Source organism: Amblyomma americanum, chromosome 11 (assembly GCF_052857255.1).
Source record: "Amblyomma americanum isolate KBUSLIRL-KWMA chromosome 11, ASM5285725v1, whole genome shotgun sequence".
NCBI classification, from domain to species: domain Eukaryota; kingdom Metazoa; phylum Arthropoda; class Arachnida; order Ixodida; family Ixodidae; genus Amblyomma; species Amblyomma americanum.
The window spans coordinates 97,338,714-97,359,781 of record NC_135507.1 but is presented as its reverse complement, the minus strand read 5'-3'; the positions used below and the strand labels follow the sequence as shown (position 1 = coordinate 97,359,781).

At 48.6% G+C, this 21,068-nt stretch overlaps 1 protein-coding gene across 1 annotated transcript in view; it reads left to right on the top strand.

Annotated features, from left to right (window-relative positions):
- LOC144110174 (solute carrier family 4 member 11-like) overlaps window positions 1–21,068 on the top strand; it is a 107,165-nt gene that overhangs the window by 66,355 nt on the left and 19,742 nt on the right. Inside the window, exons 3-8 of the mRNA XM_077643009.1 lie at window positions 267–401; window positions 2,241–2,310; window positions 4,586–4,670; window positions 8,245–8,569; window positions 15,638–15,722; window positions 18,576–18,698. Of these exons, the coding sequence (XP_077499135.1) occupies window positions 267–401; window positions 2,241–2,310; window positions 4,586–4,670; window positions 8,245–8,569; window positions 15,638–15,722; window positions 18,576–18,698 (823 nt within the window). The remainder of the gene's footprint in view (window positions 1–266; window positions 402–2,240; window positions 2,311–4,585; window positions 4,671–8,244; window positions 8,570–15,637; window positions 15,723–18,575; window positions 18,699–21,068) is intronic.

The following is a 21,068-nucleotide window of genomic DNA, read 5'->3' as shown; positions in this document are numbered from 1 at the left end:
GGCCCTTTAAGAGTTAGTAAACTTGAATTTAATTGATCTTATCTCCACAAATGAACATGTCATACTCTGAACATGCGCTATTGCTGTCAAGCCAGGTGTTTGGTAACAAAAAGAAATGCCCAAAAATATAAAAAATGTGCATGTGTTCCGACCGACACATATTTCTGAATTCATTTCCCGCATGATAATATCGCGTCTGCTGAGGTCTGAAAGGTGCCGTTCGCCTTTGCCTAAGCTCGTTTGATTTTTTTTTTGCACCGCCACAGCTGATTCCCATGAAGGACTTTAGCACCGAGGTGCGAGCCTCGATGGACGTGGACCAGTTTCTTCAGGACGCCACCGTCTTGCTGGATGTGCCACAGACGACGCTGGAAGGCGTCCTGGACGCCGTGTTGGAACGAGTGAGGGCATTGCGGAAATTTACTTCGGGCGACCTCAAAATGGGAAAAGGCAGCAGCTACGTCAGCTTTGGTTCCTTGAGCGGCGCCACTGTGCACGTGCTTCAGAATTAGTCCAGCTGGATGCAGAATGAGGCGAAGCAATGCACATCCGTGACGTGATAAGATCCCGCTATGCCCCCTGGAGTAGCATGCAGGCCAACAACCAGGCAGACCTCTCCGTTTCCAATAAAGTTCCTCCTCCTCCTCCTCCTCTTCACGGTATTCCCTATGAGGACGCACCGTGTTTCGAACAGTCGCCCGAAATGGCGGCGCGATATGTATTTGTGTGCTGTCCTCGTGCTTGTATCAATGGCGTTTAAGTGTTTATGCTAACCCCTATCAAACGAGAATGCAGCAGCAAGTCGGGTGTGCATTTAGGGAGTATGGATAAAGCATAAATTCATGGAAAATGGTTAACAGTAAACGGTGCTGATCGCTTATGCCAAAGATACTAAAGTGAAACTCCTTGACATTTTGGATAGGGGCACTGTCATTTACCGTCGCTTCTGAAATCTATTTTAGGTATACCAATTGGCCATTTGTAACCTTTCCGGAGCGCATACCGAGCATCACACTACAACCGCCGCCGCGGTAGGTTCTGCTCTGATTTTGCTTCTTAGCGGGTTTTTCCACCGCTTGGCCCCCGACACTCCTCCGCTTAGAAAGTTACCGCGAGTTTACATACCGTTCTGCAGTCGGTCATTAGGTTAGATTTACGCAAAGGCCGCCCGCTTGCTGTGTTTCACACTGTGCTAGCAGGCATAAGGCTTAAAGATATCGTGCCTCCGCACAATATGATCCTGCATGGCAGAGCGGTGGCTAGAGGCACTTTTAGTATCTAAAAACCAGTCGTCGTGGCGCCATTTTTCTTGCTCTATCGTGTGGGCTTCAAAACATTGAGCGGTGCTCTGCACGTAGAAGACATGCGAAATAGCTTCCCCACTGCCCAATGCGCAACCTAAGCGTGAAGCGGTCGACGGTGACATAAACGGGGCAGCCATAAAAGGGGCTGCTAACGCCTCCCACTATTCGACTTCGGCGGCCTAGCGTACGCGATTGTTGAGGAAAGCAAACGCAGAAAGGCGAAATTATTTTTAACGCGAAAGCGTTAAAGACTTCGTTGCCCAGAAAATCATGCGTCGGCGTTTTGAGCAAAACATCAGGAGCATGACTCTAATAGGTGGTGCCCAGAGAGCAACATATAGGAGGTAGGTGGACCACCTAGGCACCGTCCCCTTGTGCCGTCATCACAACCTGACCACCGGACTTTGAACGAACGGACCACCGCAGCAGGTGGGAGTAAAATTAATAACTGATCGCTAGGGAAGAGTAACCTGGGGTCCACAGGGCCCACCACCTGGAGCCCCTGCCATCCCTCGGCAGTGGCGCATCGCTTAACCGCTGCACCACTGCGTCAGGACAGGAATGAAGGTTTCTAGGGATATGATTTTAAAATACAGAATGAATTTCTGCATTTATGACAATTAACTCATTACGCTATCGCGTCATACCTATTAGGCGGAGCTTAAGTTTCTGCTCCATTTTTTTTGTACGCTAGTAGCGATACGGGTCGGTGCTTTATCTTTGGCCTGCACCGATCCGAGATGTAGTTTCTCGGCATTGTATCAAATTGCGGCGGATTCCTCGGTGACATATTGTTTATTTGTCGTTACAAGCAAAGGGACGAAATTCTTAGCTACTAGCTGGCGCCGCTTAGACCGACTCGGTGGATATGAACAGGGGAGAGAGAACGTTAGCGAATAGCGGCGTTCGCGATTTGAATAGTGCGTATCTTTCCAGGTTCTCGGATCTAGTGAGCCAACGGCAAGTGTCGCCGAAGCTAAGCAAGACATACTTTTGTCGGAACAAGGTACGCAGCAGCTTTTGCTTTTGCCGTCCACACCTTTCCTACACGAACACCTTAAGATGGTTATAGTTGTCTCTAAGCAAACAGAAACTATAGCAAACAGGAACTATAGCCAATAGCGACAGCGCGTTTTTAAGAAACGTAAGCATGGTTGTTAGGGCGAAGTGCAGGAACGACAACTAATACCACCATGCGCGTCGCGAAAGGATTGGCTAGATTTTCGCCGTGCTCAGTTTTAAATAGGTGTTTCTGTTATCCAGTACATGACAGTGCGCATGTCCACTTTTCGTTCAGAGCATACGGACATATTTTTCAGGATGCACCAACAAGTAAAACCTGATTTGAAGCTGGGCTTTTCTTAGTTTTCAGTTATCATGGAGACAAGACCACTTAAGTTGAAGCCGATAGTGCGGAGAAAATTCGTCTGCTCAGATATGACACTGAACGAAATTACACTGCCCAAATCAAAGGTTAATTTCTGAGACATTCTGAAACATTTCAGCTCTATGCAGTAAAATACCACACAACACAATAGAATGCAGTGCAACGTAATGTAGTGTTATACAATGCAATAAGTTTAACAAGAGTGGAGCGGTTGTGAACAGGCACGTAGTATTTCGGGGCAATCATAGGCGCTGTGAGACTTTACGCAGAACTGGACCTGACAATGTCGAATTATTCATACACGCTGAGCTAAATAAAATAATAAAAACTCTACAAAGCATATCGTACACAGGAGACAGGAGCACGAACACAAAATCAGCGCTCGCAAAAGGAGCACAAATATAACAGAGGTAAGGCACAGTTGGAGACAAAAGTCTGCGGACCTTGTGATCTGCAAAGGAAGGTTATAGTTCCATTGCTAGCTACCGGTTGGAGACCACAATTGTGGAGGTGGCAGATAATAATGGAGCTATCGGCTTCGCTCGTGGGTCATGTGGTCCAGAGACTTTTGTCCCTGACTGTACAAAACCATCAAACGCCACGAACGCAGCCAAGAGCTGGCAAACCTTGTCACGGCGGGGACTGATGTAACAAAGAAAGGTAACTGTAGAGGATGACAGCACGCGAACTCTACACCAAGCAACTTAGCCTTCCTCCTGACTTGACGGTACGGAGCAAGGTACAACACAACTGGCAAACAACGCGGGTGGGTATTTACCGCCGTGGGGCAGAATGACGCGCGCAGTACACAGTGTTGAGGGCGTGATTGCAGGTATGGAAACACCGACACAGATAACAAGGTTAACTACTTTGTTTTTGTCCATGAGACGACTAGCACGCTCGTCCTCATTCACTTAGGGGGCCATGAGTCTGCCGTCACTTCATTGCGCAGTACGTGACGTAATTATCATGCATAGATTGCCAACATGTTTCTGTCTGCTCTATTTGTTTCCTTAGCAGTTGCCTCGATAGTCATTGCCAGCAGTAGCTCTGATAAGTATTCTCCTTTACCATAAGGATTGAGAGTATCACAGTCTATGCTAAGCTCGTGCTTCTCAGTGCGTTCGGCAATGACGCTTCACACGTGATTAGCCACCGTCAAGTCACGTCGGGCAATGATATCCGAGGCTGCCATTATTTATCGACTAAATACATTGCTTTAATGCACTTAGTCCGCGCTGTAGATGGCATGCATCAAGAAATGTGCTTGCTTATAACGAGGACGTAGGGAAGGTTGGGGTCTGGGAAAGAAATCGAAATTCGGTGCTCTTATCTCACAACGTGCGAAAAACATAAGCTATATAGCGTTCTGCAGTCTTGATAAAACATTTCAGAGCCGCCGGCACAGTGCCACATCCTTCTTCCAAATATAAATGCTTAGTAGGGACCTGCGCCAGTACAAAATGGTAGCAGGCAAGCATACTGTGAGTGCTGAGAGGATTATAGGGTGCCAGACTCGATGAATGTACGCTTGCTTCGAAACGGTGGTGTTAGAAGTGAACCTGACGCAGTGGTCTTGTTTTGAAGCAGCACGTTTTTTTATAGACCTGAGAAGGAGTGACCGTAATGATGGTCGGTTCGAGATGTGCAAACGTGAACTCAACTCACTACTGGGGCCAAAGGTATCCACCCTGCACAAATATCAGCGGCGTCAAGTGATGTGCTCCTGTACGCCGCCGTTTACGGGGGTATAGAAATACAGCGCGTTTACCGAGGAAGTTGTAGTGCTTCGTGATCGTGGACGGCGCAAAGTAATTGTTCTTCACTTCGGTTACCAATCTCAGATCACCTTTCCTGCTTACTTTGTCGCTAATCTTAATGCTGTGCTTTCCAGTTCTCATGCCTGCAAGGACAATACAAGGTGTTTGCACCTACGACAATGGCGATTTCGAGTACGACCAGAGCTGGGTGTGTGTCACGTGAGTCTCCCGCCCTTGGGCTTCATTACGTTTACGTCTGCATGCGTTGTGAGAAATTTTGTTCTAGCTGGAACTGTGCTGCCCAAGGACCGTGTACTTTGCAGGGCGCTTCACATAGCCTGAAATGGACCTTTATTACGCTTGTTACTTAGCAAGATGCGTGAACTGCTTTCATGGCAAATGTTTGTTTTAGAACTTTTGATACAAACAGAACTCATCGTGCTATACACAATAACAGTAGGCGCTCTACGATTTAGTCAAAGTGCGGTCGCTTTTGTGCTCAAGCACGGAAGCTTAAACAAGGACGGCATCTCATGTACCTAATCTTAGTACAATGTTGCCGGTATTATATGTACTGTACAAACAGCTACCATTCCGGGAGACCCAAACCGCACACTGCAGGCACTAATTCAAAATAATTTGATCGAGGAAGTTTGTGGTTAGAAATTACGTGGTTTATTTACTACCGCAGCTGGAATACGACTGGGTTATTTGGAGAGATATGGGAGAGGCCTTTGCCTTGCAGTGGATGTAGTCAGGCTGATGATGATGATGATGATGGTGGTTGTGAGTTTCCTTACGCTTCGTGGGGACAGGGTATGACGAATGCAGTATGCATGAACAGTGTGCCTGTGAAAAGCGCTGCTTTTTACTGCACAATAAAATATTGAAAATAGTCGGTCATCTGCTGAGTATTGCGAATGAGTGGCCCTCGACGCGAACGTGAGCCTTGAAATTAAGAGGCGCGCTTCCTTACACAATTTCCAAGGTACAAAGGTTGCACTTAGCTCGAATAATGTGGAGACAACAATTGTAGCGTCGACAGCGAATGTTGTCCCGCGCCTACAAATGTTATTCTGTCTTGTTAGGAACGCTATTTAAAAGAGCAGAAAGCAACATCGTTGCGCGTACGAAGTAGTGCAAGGGCCCTAACATGACTCTCATGCGGAGGACTTTGAAATTGTTTGGCATATGAGTGTCCTCACTGCCATGATTTTGTTATATTAAACGGACCCTAGATACCCGGTTATAAATCATGGGATGCGCCATGGAGACGGTAGTGCGCCTTTCGAGGGGTCAAATCTCGAATGAGTTATTTGTTCAAGCCCTCAGGACAAGATGGCAAATTAAATACACAATGTTTAGTTTCAGTTGAAGTCCTCAACTCGCTCTAAATCGTCCATACTGCCTCGACCTTCGTCACAAGATATTGTCCCATTGCCCATGGCAACGCAGCGCCCACCGCTGTCTCTGAGCGGCGGCGCTAACAGCGATGTGGGTTAATGCGGTGGTTGTTGACTACCCAGCTATTCGGTCTAATAATGAATCACAATGGAGGGGGGGGGGGGGGTGCTTACTTTCGCTTCCCTCTTTGCGAGTGACCCGCCGCCGTGGCTCAGTGGCTTTGCGTTCGGGTGCTGATCCCAAGGTCTCGGCATCGAGTCCCCACAGAGGCGGCCGCATTTCGAAAGAGGCTAAGCGCAAAAACGCCCATGTGCTGTGCGGCACCAGCGCACGTCAAGGAATCCAAGTTCGTATAAATTAATCCGCAGCTGTGAAATCAAATCAAATGCAAACTTCATTTTCCATGAGGTGCTACAGATGGAGGGGCATTCCTCGCTATGGCATTCCTCGTAGCAACTGTGCGGCTTCAGGACCTTAAACTTCACGTACTACTTACCTATTAGCGGACCCGCCGCGTTGGCTCAGTGGTTATGGCGCTGCGCTCGGCTGTGCTGACCCTAAGACGTTGGTTCGATCCCGGAGGCGTCGGTCGCAATTCGATGAAGGTGAAATGCTAGAGGCCCGTGTACTGGGAGAAAGATTTAAAAAAAAGGTGTCCCGGCCCGTGCCAATAACTATAGCGGGCTTAATCCAATATGAAGTAGGAAAACAAAAATATTAAAAATTTTGCATAGGAGAAAAGCAAAGAAATAAAAAAGGAAAATTGTTTATATTTTTAGAGCGGGAGCCATTGGAACGGCTGTTAACCGGATTTATCGTAAGATGAAGGTAAATATTTTTGTTTGTGTTAGATGGCTCATAGTTGATGAAAATTAGAAGATGTAATAAGCATGAGGAAGAGGCCGAACTTCAGTATGTTAGCTCTTGTGGGCAGGTGAGACATAATTTAAAAAAAAATGGAAGGAAAATTATAGTTGAGAATTTTGGGTACTGTGCGATCGCGGCGCGAGTTAAAGATCCTCAGGTGGTCGAAATTGTCCGGAGCCATCCACTACGGCGTCCCTCATAGCTTGAGCCGCCTTGGAACGCTAAACCGCATAAAACCAAAAGCAAACCATACCCTTTTGTGAGTGTTAAGGCCCATGTAAGACCGTTCACTTTGGCTGAGATATGTTGAACCACGGGATGTATATATACCTGTTGAATGCGGTGACTTCCCAAGGAACAGAGAAGAAGAGGGTTGAAGGCCCTTAATGATTATAATTGTATGAGCGTTATTCACTGACTGGCAACTTTGTGCAATCTCGTGCGCACTTTCCACTTCAAACACCTCAAAACTCTTGAATTTAAGTTAAACTGACCCCACACAGGCTAGCTGTTACAAGTTAGGTCCGTTACTCGAAAGAAAAGGCTCAAAGCATGGCATATTAGATCCCCTGCTCGAAGTGCTCGGCGTCGCACATTGGCGAAACCAAGAACTTTCCCAAAACACTGAGGCAGCACAAAGCGGACGTCAAACAATGAACAAAGTTTGAAGCGCGATGGCGGAACACTGCGAGGCATGTGACCACAATATTGACTTCGAGGGGACCATTGGGCTGGACACGTAGCCGCGCCTGCGTGGAAAGCTGTTACTTGAGTCATGGTTAGAAACCCTTGCCCCTATCCCTCTCACATCCGCGGTCTATGGGCAGTGACCCAACGGCTGACTAAACAAGGGCTAAAAAGGCCAGCTGTAACTGGCCCGCAGTCGCACCTGATGAAGGAACCGAGGAGGTTCTGAAAACGTTTTTCAGTTTTTTTGTTGCCGTTCTTTTCTGTTTAAATTTATTTTCCCGAGAAGACAGACCACTGTCAAATCTTTTGTTTTGAGACAAGATTTTGTTTTTCTTGTCTTTGTGCCGTCATCGTAGTTGGCTCTGTTCTTTCCACGAAGAACCAACTGACCTCGCACTTTTATTATTTGGCCTTCATTTGCAGAAAACTTAAGCAGGCAGCAAACATAAGAACCACGTCGTCGATTGTGCGCACTATCAACAATGAATTCTTCACGCACGCTTCTCAGCCTCCTTCTGTTAAGACTGAGCAATAACAAGATCGGTGGCAGTGGTGGAGTTGTGTGAAATTGTGTATAACTTGCTCCACTGCCTAGAAAGAGGCGCCATCTGGTGTCATGGTAAATATTTTCTGAAGGACAAAACCTCTTTGTCTCTGTTTTTTTTTGTACCACCGATACTTCTTCCTCTTATAGCTCAGTCCGACTAACACGTCTTGCTTCAGGCATTGCACACAATGTTCCTCAGCTGTAAGGGTAGCAGCAGCTGAAGGCGTACCGTACGTGTTTGGAATCACGATCTCGCACCACGAAAGACCTCTCTGCAACACGCAGGGGCTCCATGCCGACGCTGCTGAGGAAGCGCGTGGCCATCGCGAGGCTCAAGCACCCGGCTAACATGGGCCAGACGTGCGGAGACGTCCGGTTCCTGGTGCTGGTGCTGACCCCCAGCAGGGAAAAAGGCACCAAGAACGCCCTGGAGACGGGCCGCACATTCGCCACGCTTTTCGCCGAGTCCGAGTTCCGCCAGCGGCTCTGGGATGCTCGCACCGCCGTCCAGTTCGCCGACGAGCTCGCTGTGCGAGCACATAACCTTGCCGCTGACCAGAGGAAGGTCCTCGCGCTTCACGGCTGCCCAGCGGGCAAGCTTGACGAGGATGTGAGTGGATGTAGACTCAGCAATCTCCTAATGTTTACTTGATGTTGGTTTGAAAAAAAAATACTCACAGGGCTGTTACCCGTCGCGGTGGCTCAGTGCTTACGGCGCTCGGTTACTGAGCTGGAGTTCCCAGGTTTGAACCCGGCTGCAGCGGCAGCGTTTCGATGGAGGCGAAACGCAAACAGCGCCCCTGTGCTGAGCGACGTCAGTGCACGTTAAAGATCCCCAGGTGGTTGAAATTATCCCGGAGACTTCCATTACGGCATCTCTTTCTTCCTTTGTTCTTTCACTCCCTCCTTCCTCCTCCGTTCATGGCGCGCTTCGGACGTCCACCGAGATATATGAGACAGTTAATGCGCCATTTCCTTTCCTCAAACAAAAAAAAAATCAATGAACGCTGCGCAACTGAAGAATATTGCCGCCAATATTTGCAGTGTTTGTTCGTTTTTCAAATCTGCCGCGACGCCACCTTATCGCTTTGTTTGCGACGCAAGACGCGACTAGATTTATCTCGATTGATCGCAGCCAGGCAAAGCTGATTCTACGTTGTTCCGGAATGTTCTAGTAACTTTGCGCCCTTTATCTCGAATGTTCGCTATCAGCTTTAAATTGAGCACGGCCGACAGCGGCGGGCATTCTGTTCGACGACCGCCGAGTACGCTTGTCGCTTCGCCGCCGCCGAGTGATTCAGTCCATTTTGGGTGCAAGTCAGCCCAATAAACAGTTCTTTTACAAGACCCTTTCGTCCGTCTTCATCGCTGCTTCGACTGCCGTCACCACTACGTGACATCTGGTGGAGGTGCGGGGTAGCCTTCCATGTTCCGGACGCCCCCTTCAAGTCGTGAAGCCAGCCCTGAGCGCTTCGCACCCGAGGACGAACCAGCAGCTCAGCGAGCCAGCCGACGTCTCCAGGGAGAGGAGCCTGAGTTTGGGAAACTGCCGGACCGCACCAGACAGCGAAAAGACGCTGCTACGAGCGCCGCAACCTCGCCGAAGATGTCGACACCGATCATACTGCAGCAGCCGCGGGTGCCGCCAACTTTCAGTGGATCCCTAGTCGAAGACCCTGAAGAATGGTTGGACCAATTTGAGCGCGTGGCGTCATTCAACAAGTGGGATGATGCGGCTAAGATTGGACACGTTTTTTTTCTCATTGGATGGCTCCGCACGCACGTGGTACGAAAACTACGAGTCGTCCCTTACGACATGGGAGCTATTCAAGAGAGAACTATTGAAGGTATTCACCAGTGTCGTGAGGAAAGAAAGAGCCGAACGACTCCTCGAGTCCAGGATCCAGCTTCCGAATGAGCCCGTCCGCAGTTACGTCGAGGAGATGAAGCGCCTATTTCGCCGCGCCGATCCCGGGATGACCGCGGAAAAGAAAGTTCAGTTTTTAATGCGCGGCGTAAAAGAACAACTCTTTGCAAGCCTCGTCCGCCAGCCGCCAAAAACAGTCGAGGAGTTTATGCAAGAAGCCTGCACGATTGAGAAGACCATCGACATTCAAGCTCGGCAGTACAATCGCCCTTCCTCTGCCTGTGCAAACCGTTCGGACACGCCGGCCACCACCAGCGACAGCTTGCGGGAAGTTATCCGCGAAATCGTCCGAGAGGAGCTACGCCGATTACTGCCATCTTCCCCACAGCCACAAGAAGCGACTCTGATGGATGTGGTACGGGAAGAAGTGCAACAGGCACTTGGCACCCCGACGGCCACAGAACCCCAGGCCATGACCTACGCCGCTGCAGTAAGTACTGCTCAGCCCCAGCGACAACCCCCACGTCCTCCCCGAGATGAGCCAATCGTTCCACAACGCCGCCTCCCAGCCCCCGCCCGCCCAGCCTATGACCGACGCTCAAGCCCCAGGAAATGCGACGCCTGGAGGACTTCCGACAACCGGCCGTTGTGCTTCCATTGCGGTGAGGCCGGCCATATTCTTCGTCACTGCCCGTACCGACGTATCGGTCTTCGAGGATTTGCCGTTAACGCCCCACGACCACGCTTCGGACAACGTCCGCGCGAAATCGAGGAGTACCTGCGTCGAGAAGAGTACACGCCGAACCGCTTTTCGCGCTCGCCATCGCCGTCAACCTCGCGCTTTGCGTCGCCACGCCGCAGCTACGCAGCCGCGGTACGAGGAAGGTCTCCCAGCCCCCGTAGGGGAAACTATAGGCAGCAACCTCTGGAGGTGAGGTTGCTCACGAGCTAAACGCCGAAGATCCTCCACCGACCACGTCCCATGAAGACGATGCACCCGCGACGCCGCATGAAGAACCGACACTCGCTGCACCGACGCCGCACACAATGAGAACCTCGACCACGACGCAAGCTACCTTGAAATCGACGCCGCCACCCAGAGGAGCTTCGACCACACGCCCAACCCGTGACTCGCATACGCGACGAAGCCGTGACCCGACGCCGAGAGCGACATGCAATGCAAGAGCCAGGACCTCCGACCTAGAAGTGACTATCGACGGCCGGAAAGTCACCGCTCTAGTCGACACAGGAGCCGATTACTCGGTGATGAATGGAACATTCCATGCGCAGCTCAGAAAAGTCACAACGGCTTGGGACGGCCCACAAATTCGCACCGCTGGGGGCCACCTCATTACGCCATCAGGACGATGCACAGCGCGAGTGACTGTAAAAGGACATACCTATCCTGCGACCTTTGTTGTGCTACCGCAATGCTCCCGCGAAGTGATCTTGGGTATGGATTTCCTTAATGAGCATCAGGCGATCATCGACCTGCGATCCAAGCTGATCACGCTTTCGACGGACGAAGCCATCGCTTCGATGAAAACTCGGGAAAATCACGTTGCCCTAAGTGTCCTGGAGGAAGAAGTGAGCGTCCCACCCCGTTCAAGCGTTATCGTGACCGTAGGCGCCACGAAAGCCATAACACTGAAGCCATCATCGAGGAGAACATGCAGTTGCTACTAGACCGAGGAATCAGCATCGCAAGAGGCATCGCACATTTCCGCAATGGCCAGGCCGAAGTACTGCTGACTAACTTCTGCGAAGAATACCGGCATATTAACAGAGGAACGACGATTGCTTTCTACGACGAAATATCTGACGTACGAGACTCCTTCGCCCTCTCCGACCCCTCCGCAGAAGATCCGCCTGACCAAGAGAACTCGCCCACTTTCGACATCAACCCAGCCCTGCACCGGAACAGACAAGACCAGATCCGCAATCTGCTTCAAAACTACAGTGAGTGCTTTTCGACATCGCCGAAGGTGCGACAGACGCCAATTGCCAAGCATCGCATTATAACGGATCACCACGTCCGACCTCTCCGTCAAAGCCCCTACCGTGTGTCTCCGCGAGAACGACAAGCCATCCGGGACCAAGTCGAAGAAATGCTTCGCGACGACGTTATCCAGCCTTCAAACAGCCCATGGGCGGCACCGGTTGTTCTAGTGAGAAAGACGGCGCACTTCGATTCTGCGTGGATTACCGCCGCTTGAACAACATAACAAAGAAGGACGTCTACCCCCTCCCCCGCATCGACGACACACTGGACCGCCTCTGCAACGCCAAATATTTCTCATCGATGGAACTCAAGAGCGGCTACTGGCAAATTGAGGTCGACGAAAGAGATCGCGAGAAGACAGCATTCATAACTCCGGATGGGCTGTTTGAGTTCAAGGTGATGCCATTTGGTCTCTGTTCCGCACCAGCGACGTTTCAGCGAGTAATGGATACAGTGCTGGCAGGCCTGAAGTGGCAGATTTGTCTGGTATATTTAGATGACGTCGTTGTCTTCGCCTCGAACTTTGAAGAGCACCTCAAAAGACTTCGAACAGTACTAGACGCAATCAAGTCGTCTGGCCTAACCTTGAAAGCAGAGAAATGCCACTTTGCCTACGAAGAGCTGCTGTTTCTAGGCCACATCGTTAGCAAGGAAGGAATACGCCTAGACCCGCAGAAAACAGCTGCTATTGAACAGTTTCAACCGCCGGCCGATAAGAAAGCAGTGCGCAGATTTCTCGGACTATGCGCATATTACCGACGATTTGTGAAAAACTTTTCGCGCATCGCCGAGCCCCTGACCCAACTGACGAAGGCAGACGTGCCGTTTAAATGGGAAGCGCCGCAAGCAGAAGCCTTCAAGGAACTTCAGCGTCGTTTACAGTCCCCACCGATCCTTGCGCATTTTGATGAAAACGCCGATACTGAAGTTCATACCGACGCAAGCAGCGTGGGACTAGGCGCCGTTCTCGTTCAAAAAAGTGACGGGCTGGAGAAGGTCATCGCATACGCTAGCCGTTCCCTTTCCAAGGCCGAGGCTAACTATTCGACCACTGAGAAGGAGTGCCTTGCCATCATCTGGGCTACGTCGAAATTCCGCCCCTACCTCTACGGACGGCCGTTCAAGGTGGTCAGCGACCACCACGCGCTCTGCTGGCTTGCCAATTTGAAGGATCCCTCTGGCCGACTCGCTCGATGGAGTCTGCGTCTCCAGGAGTTTGACGTCACCGTCGTTTACAAGTCCGGACGCAAGCACACTGACGCCGATTGCCTCTCACGAGCCCCTGTAGATGCACCGCCGCTGGACGACGATGAGGACGCCTTCCTGGGACCCATCAGCGCAAGCTCTTTTGCTCAGCAGCAACGCTCGGACCCCAACCTAAAAGGCCTCATCGAGTACCTGGAAGGCAAGGTTTCTTCACCCCCCGCTTCATTCAAGCGAGGACTGTCTTCTTTCTGTGTGCAGAATCAGGTCCTTGTGAAGAAGAACTTTACAGTGAACAAAACAGCCTACCTCCTTGTTGTACCTACTTGTCTCCGCGAAGAAGTTCTACAGGCTTCACACGACGAGCCGACAGCTGGACATCTCGGGTTTACTCGCACCCTCCGCCGCATTCAAGACAAGTATTACTGGCCCCGACTGTCTGCCGATGTCGCACACTATGTGAAAACATGCCGAGATTGTCAGCGACGAAAGACTCCTCCCACACGACCAGCAGGATTTCTGAACCCCATTGAACCTCCCTCAAGACCCTTTCAGCAGATTGGCATGGACTTACTTGGCCCTTTTCCAACGTCAACATCTGGAAATAAGTGGATTATCATAGCGACCGACTACCTGACCCGCTACACCGAGGCGAAAGCCCTACCGAACGGAACAGCAGCAGAAGTGGCCAAATTTTTCGTGGAGTGCATTCTTCTTCGACACGGCGCCCCCGATGTGCTCATCACGGACAGAGGAACAGCATTTACGGCGGAACTCACGCAAGCCATCCTGCGCTACAGCCAAACCAGCCACCGGAGGACAACTGCATACCGTCCGCAGACCAACGGACTGACCGAGCGCCTGAACAAAACCATCGCCGATATGCTCGCTATGTATGTCGATGCCGAACATAAAACCTGGGATGTCATCCTGCCTTACGTCGTCTTCGCCTACAACACCGCAGTGCAGGAGACCACCCAGATGACGCCTTTTATTCTCGTCCATGGCAGGGATGCCACGACCACGCTAGACGCCATGCTGCCCAACGTTACAGAAGAAGAGAACGCCGACGTTGCCGCCTACCTTCAACGCGCAGAAGAAGCTCGAAGGCTTGCCCGATTACGGATCAAAGATCAGCAGCGGTCCGACGCCAGACGCTACAACCTACGAAGACGCAACGCGGAATACAAGCCAGGAGACCAAGTCTGGGTGTGGACGCCCATTCGCCGCCGTGGATTGAGTGAACAGCTTTTGCGCCGCTATTTCGGCCCGTACAAGGTTCTTCGTCGGCTGGGTGAACTGGATTATGAAGTCATCCCTGACGCAATGACTGCATCCCAGCGACGCCGCGTACGACCAGAAGTTGTCCATGTAGTCCGTCTGAAGCCGTATTATGCGCGCTAAAGGCCGCTGCATTTCCATGCTCTATTTTCGCAAGATCCGTTTTTTTTCCCTTACTAGTCGCATTATTTGTTTTAATGCATCGGGCCGATGCTTCTTTGAGAGGGGAGTAATGCCGCCAATATTTGCAGTGTTTTTTCGTTTTTCAAATCTGCCGCGACACCACCTTATCGCTTTGTTTGCGACGCAAGACGCGACTAGATTTATCTCGATTGATCGCAGCCAGGCAAAGCTGATTCTACGTTGTTCCGGAATGTTCTAGTAACTTTGCGCCCTTTATCTCGAATGTTCGCTATCAGCTTTAAATTGAGCACGGCCGACAGCGGCGGGCATTCTGTTCGACGACCGCCGAGTACGCTTGTCGCTTCGCCGCCGCCGAGTGATTCAGTCCATTTTGGGTGCAAGTCAGCCCAATAAACAGTTCTTTTACAAGACCCTTTCGTCCGTCTTCATCGCTGCTTCGACTGCCGTCACCACTACGTGACAATATGCAATATCTGTTAGCGCTAGTGAACGTATTATTTTCACAATTATTTTTCGTCCTCTCTGATACAGTGTGTGTGACGTCCCTGTTCATGCCAGTCAGCGTGGCGCGTTACAGTGACGTCATGCGGGACGTGTCGTTTACAAAACAGCATTGCGCGTGGCTCCTTCTCTCTCCTTCCGCCTCCCCTTTTCTCCTCGAACTTCTTTGCTTTTCCAAACGTTGCAGAACCGGGCAACGCGCTCTTCATAGCTGTTGGCGCAGAAATTATTCCTCATAGAATAAACCTTGCTGAGACGGCTTGACATGAATGTCACCGCCTTAAAATTAAATGTCGGTAGCCTTAATGAGAAATCGTTCGCAGTGAACAAAGGTAATAAAAGCCTGTCGTCGTATGGGCGAGAGGCATAAATTTCTTTTTAGCTGAATCTCTTCTTGTGCGGTCTCCTCTGTTTTTGTTGCCACTTTTGCTTTTGGTTGCGAAACATGCTCCGGAGGCATGATGGTTTTGAAAGGCAGTAGTTTCTTCGACATGTACTGTCGGTTGAGGCTCATAGAAGAAGACCTCGCCCGCACCACTAATGTGTCCCGGGCAGTGTCTTTGACAACTGATACGTTGTTCATTACGATACTTACCGGTGTATCTACCTGCCATAGGTTTAGCTGCTTACGTGGAATGATGTTAACTCCAGTCAGGTAACATTCGCTAATGCATTTTCAGAAAGCCTCCAAGTGCACCATTGCCAGAGGTCTGAGGGACGATTTCCGGCGCCGAGTGTCCTATTACATTAGCGACTACGTGGATGGTAAGTCCGACGTGGTTCATTTTTTTTCACTGTCACTCTTCAAGGCACTAGCAGGGGTAACCTATCGTTCTTCGCTCTCATCGTCTCAGAGTAGAAAAATCCTTCTGGAATGTGCACCCTTCCTTGCCACTGCGCTCTTTTGCATATTTAACAAATGCATCTACAAATAAAGAAGAGTGAACCCAGAAAATTTCTAACAGGGTGCGGTTGGGACCCGCCAAAGATATGACTCACATTCCCAAACCTAGGTTGGTATCCTAGGCTAGACATCGACCAAAAGCGCAAAAAAATTGCCACTACCCAACTCGGCTCGGCCATTGAAACGCAGCTTCTCACCTAAGACCAATTCGGTCAATTACGTGACGACCGTGAATGCCGCGTGGATTTGAAGACCATAAACTCACATCCAGCTGTGATTTCAAGGCACAATTGACCATATCAAGTTTGTTTTCGTATTTGATGCTCATAGCAAAAATGGAAGACGAGAGAGAAGCCGGAAAAGAAAAAGTAGAATTCAGGCTTTTTTTTTCATTTTTACCAGGAGTCATGCAAAGTCGGGGTGATGAGCGTTCCTAACGTTCTCGCTATTTTCTTGTCGACCGCATTTCCCCCGCCTCGAGGGCTCCTTTCAGAGTGCGCCATGTCGCAAGTGTACAATTTCGAGAGCACAAACACTTTAGCAAACATGTAAACGCCCTCCGCGTTTTGAAAGTTGTGTCCCCACGTGCCGTACTGGGATGCAAGGAAGACCAGCTGGAATGCCGTCGCAAAACACGACCAGGCTGGAATAAAAACTGAATCTTCTATCGGTGATATTCTCCTTATGAAATCTTTAATCTTTGCATGACACTAGCAAGATTTATTATAGGGAGACCTTGCATGTTTCAGGGATATGGAGACAGCGGGGCGGGAGAGCGCATGGGCAGAGCAATTACGCCATTCGCGTAGTGGATAGGGAAATAGCAGAGCGCCAGAGGGAGTGCGCAGAACAAGAACTCCTCTTGGGCTACTGTTCTCCGCATACGCATTGGCACCCCGCTCTTTCCCTATCTCCCTAACCGATAGGGTCCCCGTATTCCAAAACTCGCTAATGCTTAGTGCACGATCTCTTGGAAACGCAATAAAGGAAAATAAGACGTTTTCCTTCAGCAGCGAGGTTTTTGTTTCAGGCCTTTTTTCGAATTCCGTGTGAATCGCGAGCTCTGAACTACAGGAATTGGAAACAAGAACAACGTATAAAGTAAATGGCAAGCCATGCGTCGTCATTTCGCTCTGTTCTTTCGTTTAGTATCTCCAAGCATTGAATAGTGAAAGTCATCAGCTGGTATATCCCAAGCTACAACCGCCCACCGGATTATTGCCATGTAAAAGGTATGTTTGTACTGGCAAGAGAACAGACACAAGAGGTTAGAAGGAGTTGAAAGAATTCCTCATATGTGCCACGAAGTGTTTCAGGGTACATTGGCAGTAATTTGTCAGAGGTCTGTTTTTATTTTACTCCTTAAAAGGTCTCTGTGGCTCTAGCGTTCATTGTCACGTGCTATGTTACGCAAAAATTCACGAAATAAATCAAAGAGTTTTCTTCGGGGGCCAGTGGTTTCGACTACCACTGCCAGCCACGTGACCATATGTTTTCTCGAAAGGGGTATAAGCGGTCGCCCGGACTGGTGATTGGCTTCGGAGGGCTGCATGGCTTGGAAAAGGAGCCTGCGCCTTGAAGTCCCGTCACGTCGGGCTTGAACAGACATACCTAAAAAGGGCGAGAATGGGCTTTACTGCACGGGTCGTATTACGGTCCCTCGCGGACAGAGTTTCCGTCGAGGGAAGGTGAGGTGACCAAAGACCCTTTTCCGAGCATTTCACTCCAACAGAGCCGAACACCAGGCCAGGGAGATCTGGTACCCATCAGAAAACCGCTGGATACGCGGTGACAGTCGGAATCGAACCCAGCCCCTCCCGATTGCGAGGCGGATGCTCTGCCTCAAGGCCACTGAATCTGCCATTTTATTTTTTAAGGAATGGCAATAGCCAAGATGGAATGGCCAATATTTCGTTCATCACATTGCTTTTTGATTTCATCAGCATCTGCTTACAAACTGCTCAGACATCAAATTTCTTGATTCTGATTTTTATTTTATGGACATTTCATTTTCTGCGCTTTCTCTTTTTTTGCGCCTACCGCTCTCCAATATCTGCAATGAGAGAAAAGAGGCTATTTGCTACTGTACGTCCTTGTAACTAGCGCTGTGTCCAGTGGTCTCTGTTCGTTGGTCCTTGCTCTGACCACATCATCACACTCTAAGCTCACTCCTCATTACATAGTAGCTTTCAAGCGGTTTCTGCAAGCTGAAAAAATGTTTGCTGCCCATTCGGTAGCCTTGTGTTCCTCTGTCCAAAACCCTTTGGGTACAAAAAATGGAACGCCCAATTTCTCACCGTCTTTCTCTAACAAAATATGTGAAAGGAGTGTTACAAAACGCCAGCTTTGGTTGCCTAGTGCGCTTCGTTGTCAACTGTTCAGTCGAAGCATTTGTTTCAGTAGAAAGAAGTACGATTACGTCACAGTTGGTAACTTGGTATGCTTAACTTTCGGGGCTGTGGAACAAAATTAGGGAAACTGGACAACCATAAAGTTTGGTAGCAATGCAAAATGCATTAAGATGTCTAGAGTAAGGAAACTTGTAGAAATTGCCCAGTGTAAGCCCTTTTCCTAGCCGCGAGGTTTAAGCAGGGCGATGTAAGACAGCAGTCTTTTAATTCGAAGCATTATAAAGCAGCTTGTGGTAATCTAAAATGACTTTTGCACCGCTTTTGCTTAGATGACTTTTCACCGCTTTTGCTTGTGACGTTTAGGTGTTGTTGGCCCGCGGACGCTGTACAAGACAACATCTACTGTATTCTTCCTCTACTTCGGCTGTCTGCTGCCTACATTAGCATTTGGGGCTCTAAATGACACCAATACACGGGGCAAAATTGGTAAGTGAAATTTGCACTACATTTTAGTACTTTTTGTACTGCGATAGTGGCATAAACATAGTGTGTAATTGGTACCTTCCTGAATCATGGACTGTTATTGTAAATTCTCACTCTCTGCTATTGTACCAAGGGGGCTCGAACAATGTCAAGTGGAAGGATTTCTACTTTTTTTGGAGCACGCTCCGCTTTGACGGGAAATAAAATTAATTAATTATTTATATATGAATTCTTTTATTCATTCGTTAATTATACAGGCCGTTTCAGTACGTTTATTATTTGATGCAAGTGAAAGATATTTTATTTCTCTGTTGACTGTAACTTACTCGGCTGGACCTACTGACGTCGAAGGGGAAACCTAGAAAGGGGAGGATTACCTGAAAGCATGGCGCCGTTTTATAATTTATGAATATCTTAAATTTTTGAGCCAACAGTCCGTACACCGTGCCATCAAAAGTTTGGCTTGTTCTTAAGATGAACATACACTCGTTTCGCATCCAGGAAAGTCACTTGTGGAGGACTCCATTTATTGTGTAAGCCATATTTATTTTTCTCTTGCGGCACACAAAAACTAGTGTGCCATTGGCGAAAGTGTCTCACCGCTAAGAGGACACCGAATGTTTTAATTTGAATACTACAGCTTTAGGTTAGACCATATTATTAAACAAAAATTAGTGAAACCTTCTCGCGTTCTATCTGGTTAGCAACGGCTGGCCAGCACGAAAGCCTAATTAACTCTTTCTCTACCGCTCCCATTGGCCATGGTTAGTTCGGTAAAAGTGTATGCGAACGCCAAATTCAAGCACTTACGCACCATCGATTAACATGATGCGCAGTGGGAATTGAAGTTAGAAAGATACAATTTAGTTTTCATTTTAGTTCCTCTTTTTTTGCGCGTGAGGGTGACTTTTGAACCGCTTGTTAAAGCAGCGGTGGTGGTGGTGGTGGTGGTGAAAAACATTTATTTATGATTATTTACAAGAGTGAGTGGGAACTGGGCTTAAGGTAGAGACGGTGGTCTTTGGGAATGGCCAACAACCGCCGCAGAGGCACACGCCCTGAAATGCGGCAGTTCTCCTTATTCAGTTGCCTACGCGTTTCATTTAATCGACAATATAGGTAGCAGTGACTCTGAGGATGCTGCCTCATCATCTTGCCTTAGTTTATAGTGCGATGAAGACCCGAGTAAGCAGCTCAGAAAGTCTGTGGCGGCACCTCGATTAGTTTCTTAGTTTGGCCCGTTTCGCTCATCTCAACGGACATATTGAACAGCGTATTGGCGCTAACATCGTTATTAGTCTGTCTTGATGACAGTGGCGATTTGGTTTTGATGACGCAAGGGCATCTGTGGAAAGAGAGCCACTACATACGGTATCTTGCTTTACTCATTATGGGATCCTGACGAAATGAGACGAAACTGGCTTCATTTGTAGGACATGAGACCGTTTATGCTGAGCAGCGTTCGCTGACAGCCTCGCCCAACAGCGTGCTCAACTATAGGACCCTTAAGTGATAGTTTTTAGCCAGAAATCTGTATTGCCTAGAACTTCGATTTTTTCTGAAGTATTTGCTGTTACAGGATAGGTAGACATTTTGTATACTAAAATAACTTTAAGAGTTTTATTTTTGGATACTAGCAGATCTTCGGAATTTTTTCAAAATTTATTGACACCTTCATTTCGCGAATAAAATTTGACAAGACAAGGCACAGTTTAACGAAGCTATAACTTTGTCGGCTCGTATTAAAAAGTGCGTTTTTTATTTCATTTTAACTCTTAAAATTATTATTTCATTAAACCACATAATTCTGTAGCCACCAAAAACATAACAAAAACCTAAATACGGCAGTTTTTCCTACTATGGGGAAAGAGTGAAAAAAAAAACTTGTTCCGGGTCTCTAAACTTTCCCGCACCTTGCTCTCGAAGAAATTGGCCTTCTTAGTCTAACTTCTAGTGCAGTGGACGTCAGTTGGTTGTACGTCATTTAACATAGCACGCTTTTCTAGCTATCATGAAAAAGTACTGTTTTCTCGTGAGTGCTTTCAAATAAGGGCACTCGCGACTAGGGCAGCCTGGGTATTTCTAGTCGTGAACATCTGAACAATGCAGCATCAAACTGAGAATTCATTCAGGTGTCGTGATTTTAAAATCCAGAAAGAGAATTATTAGGATGAATTATTGTGATATTAGGATATCATAATATTTTTATATTATGGAAGTGAGGAATATAACAATTGGGCAAGAGCGGTGTTACACTAGCAGAGGCAGAAGTTTGGTATTGAAATGGTTGTTGCATTACGAGTAATGAACTAGCGCACCGCAATGAAATGCAGATGTTTCAACCATCAGTGTAAAAATCAAACAAAAAGAAGT